Here is a 2,701-nt window from a genome sequence, read left to right as displayed (position 1 = left end):
GGGGTGACTGCCCGATTTCCAGCTCCTGGGCTGGCAGCTACAGCGAGTCCCCCATGGATGGCTGCGCTGTTTAAAGAACATTCTCTACCGATCCTCTCCATGCTCCACAAGTTCCCATCAGGTTTCCATGCCTGACTCGCTGCCACCTGCTTTGGGGAGCGGGGTCCGAGCCGGATCAAGGTGGAGCCAAATTTCCGGCTCATGATTCACAACCCCCCCTGGCCTGCAGCCACTCGCTTTGAAAAAAAATATAAAAAGTCTATAAAAAGTCTATAAAAAGACTATAAAAAGTCTATAAAAAGACTATAAAAAGACTATAAAAAGTCTCCCCGAGAAGACCCCGATGGAGATCTCTCCCAACGGACGCAGACGACCCCCGTGGAACTTCGGAAGATCCGTCAAACCGTTGGTAGCTATAACCCACTCTCTCTTTCTCTCTTTCTCATCCTCTTCTATCACAAAATATCCAAATAAATTGTTCCTGATTATTTAAAGTATATATATATATGCCCCTCGTTTTTCTTTTGCACTCTGAGATTCCAATATAACGAACCTCTCATGATCCCCGCTTGAGTTAAGCGGATCGTGACACACAGGGCTCCTGGTACAGCCCTCGTCATCTCTGTCATTAATCCTGAGTGCTAATTACACTTCTGATTGTTCCTTGGATTGTTACGTTAAAACTGAGCTGGGGAAAACCAATCCTGACAGGCTGTGCTGAACAAAACCTGAGGGGTCAAAGGCTGGACAGCTGCAGGCTGGAAATTACAGCCCTCCAAGGACACAGAGTTATCAGGATTTGTGGTCATCCAAGGACATGATGGAGGATTTAAGGTCATCCAAGGACATGTTGGAGTGACCAGTATTCATGGTCATCCAAGGCCACGATGGAGTGACCAGTATTTATGGTCATCCAAGGACACAATGGAGTGACCAGGATTTATGGCCATCCAAGGACATGATGGAGTGACCAGGATCGCCCTCCAAGGAAATGTTGGAGTGACCAGGATTTATGGACATCCAAGAACACGATGGAGTGACCAGGATTCATGGCTCTCCAACAATACAATGGAGTGACCAGGATTCATGGTCATCTGATGCCAGAATGATTTTTACCTTTTTTCTTTTATATATTTATAACTTTCCCAGTACCCTTCTCTCCCCTTTTCCCCAGCTAGAAGACCAAGCACATTCCAGAGCTCCGGGCTTTTGTGGATACTCTTCCATGACTGCCCCTGGAGCTCCAATAAGGACCCACTTTTATATTACCTCCTACACTAAAATCATCTGGAGTTTCATTTCTAGGCTGAAAAAGACACCAATCCAAGGAAATGTTGGAGTGATCAGGATTTATGATCATCCAAGGAAATGTTGGAGTGATCAGGACTTATGGTCAGCCAAGGATAGGTTTGAGTGACCAGGATTTATGATCATCCAAAGAAATATTGGAGTTACCAGGATTTACAGCCCTCCAAAGACATGATGGAGTGACCAGGATTTATGGCCTTCCCAGGAGGCGTTGAAGTAAATGAAGATAAAGGAAACACCAACAAAGACAGTTCAGCCTCAGTGCTGGAAATTCCCCACACAGGAAAAACACGATAAAAAGACTGAAAAACTCAGACTAATCACGAAAAGCAAGAAACCAATAATCAATAGAGGGCAGAAAAATGATTAATGAAGAGGATTCTGGAACTTGCTTAAAAACGGCTGAATCGGAAAAACACGGTAAAAAGACTGAAAAGTTCAGACTAATCACGAAGAGCGAGAAACCAATAATCAATAGAGGGCAGAAGAATGATTAATGAAGAGGATTATAGAACTTGGAATCAATGAAYATTGAATCAGTGAAGAAGTTCTGGACTGCTGGAATTTTGCTGGAAAGGATGAACAGCGGAGTGGCCGAGGGAGGGTTTTCCCCACTCTGGTGGCCCTGGGGTGACACGGTGACACGGTGACACCGGAGCTCACCTGCGGCAGATGGCGTACATGCGGTTGACGGTGGAGATGCGGAAGGGCTCGTTCTTGGAGCGGGTCAGGCTGCTGCTCAGCGTGCCCAACCCCAGGCGTTGGTAGTCGCGGCAGCACGCCCGCTCCACCACGTGCGTCATGGTCATCTTCTCCGAYGGCCTCATGGTGCTGCTGGGGGTCAGCGTGCTCCTGTCCAGCTCCTCGGACACTGTGGGGACACGGCAGGGCTGGGGACACCTCGGAATGTCCCAAYGCACTGCTGTCACCGTCACTGTCACCACAGCGCCAGGATCTCCCTCCTCCATGCCCCAGCAGCAGCCAGGAGCTGGGGCACCATCACAACTGGGGATGCTCCCACCCTGCTCCCCCTGGAGTGACACTGGCACTTCTCCCAGGTGGCCCTGGCTGTCCCCAGGACATTCCCAACCTGAGATCTCGTCCTCGTTGTCCTCGGGGAAGTTCTGGCTGCCGCGCTGCTCCCAGGCCGGGGGTGTGTACTTCTTGCGGGTCACGTACTGCCGGCCGATGGTGCGCTTGGCGTTCTTCACCAGGTTCTTGGACAGCGTCCTGGGGTGGCACGGGGCAGCCCAGGGGACAGAGGGACAGCGCTGTCACCCGGGGGCACAGCCAGGAGCAGCACCGCCCCAAGCGCTCAGAGGAACAGTGATGGGATCCCAGAGGAGCAGGGATGGGATCCCAAAGGAGCAGGGATGGGATCCCAAAGGAACAG

General features: G+C 50.5%; 1 protein-coding gene across 1 annotated transcript in view; it reads right to left on the bottom strand.

The window, feature by feature from the left end:
• The window catches only part of LOC130586863 (myotubularin-related protein 5-like), a 10,813-nt gene that overhangs the window by 3,281 nt on the left and 4,831 nt on the right, over window positions 1-2,701 (bottom strand). The window contains exons 4-5 of the mRNA XM_057387777.1: window positions 2,399-2,538; window positions 1,972-2,179 (exon numbers count right to left, since the gene is read on the bottom strand). Coding sequence (XP_057243760.1) covers window positions 1,972-2,179; window positions 2,399-2,538 — 348 coding nt within the window. The remainder of the gene's footprint in view (window positions 1-1,971; window positions 2,180-2,398; window positions 2,539-2,701) is intronic.

Source organism: Malurus melanocephalus, unplaced genomic scaffold, assembly GCF_030028575.1.
Source record: "Malurus melanocephalus ecotype Western Australia unplaced genomic scaffold, MMel_1.1 scaffold_1368, whole genome shotgun sequence".
In the NCBI taxonomy this organism is placed as follows: domain Eukaryota; kingdom Metazoa; phylum Chordata; class Aves; order Passeriformes; family Maluridae; genus Malurus; species Malurus melanocephalus.
This window is presented reverse-complemented; position numbering and strand designations above follow the sequence as displayed.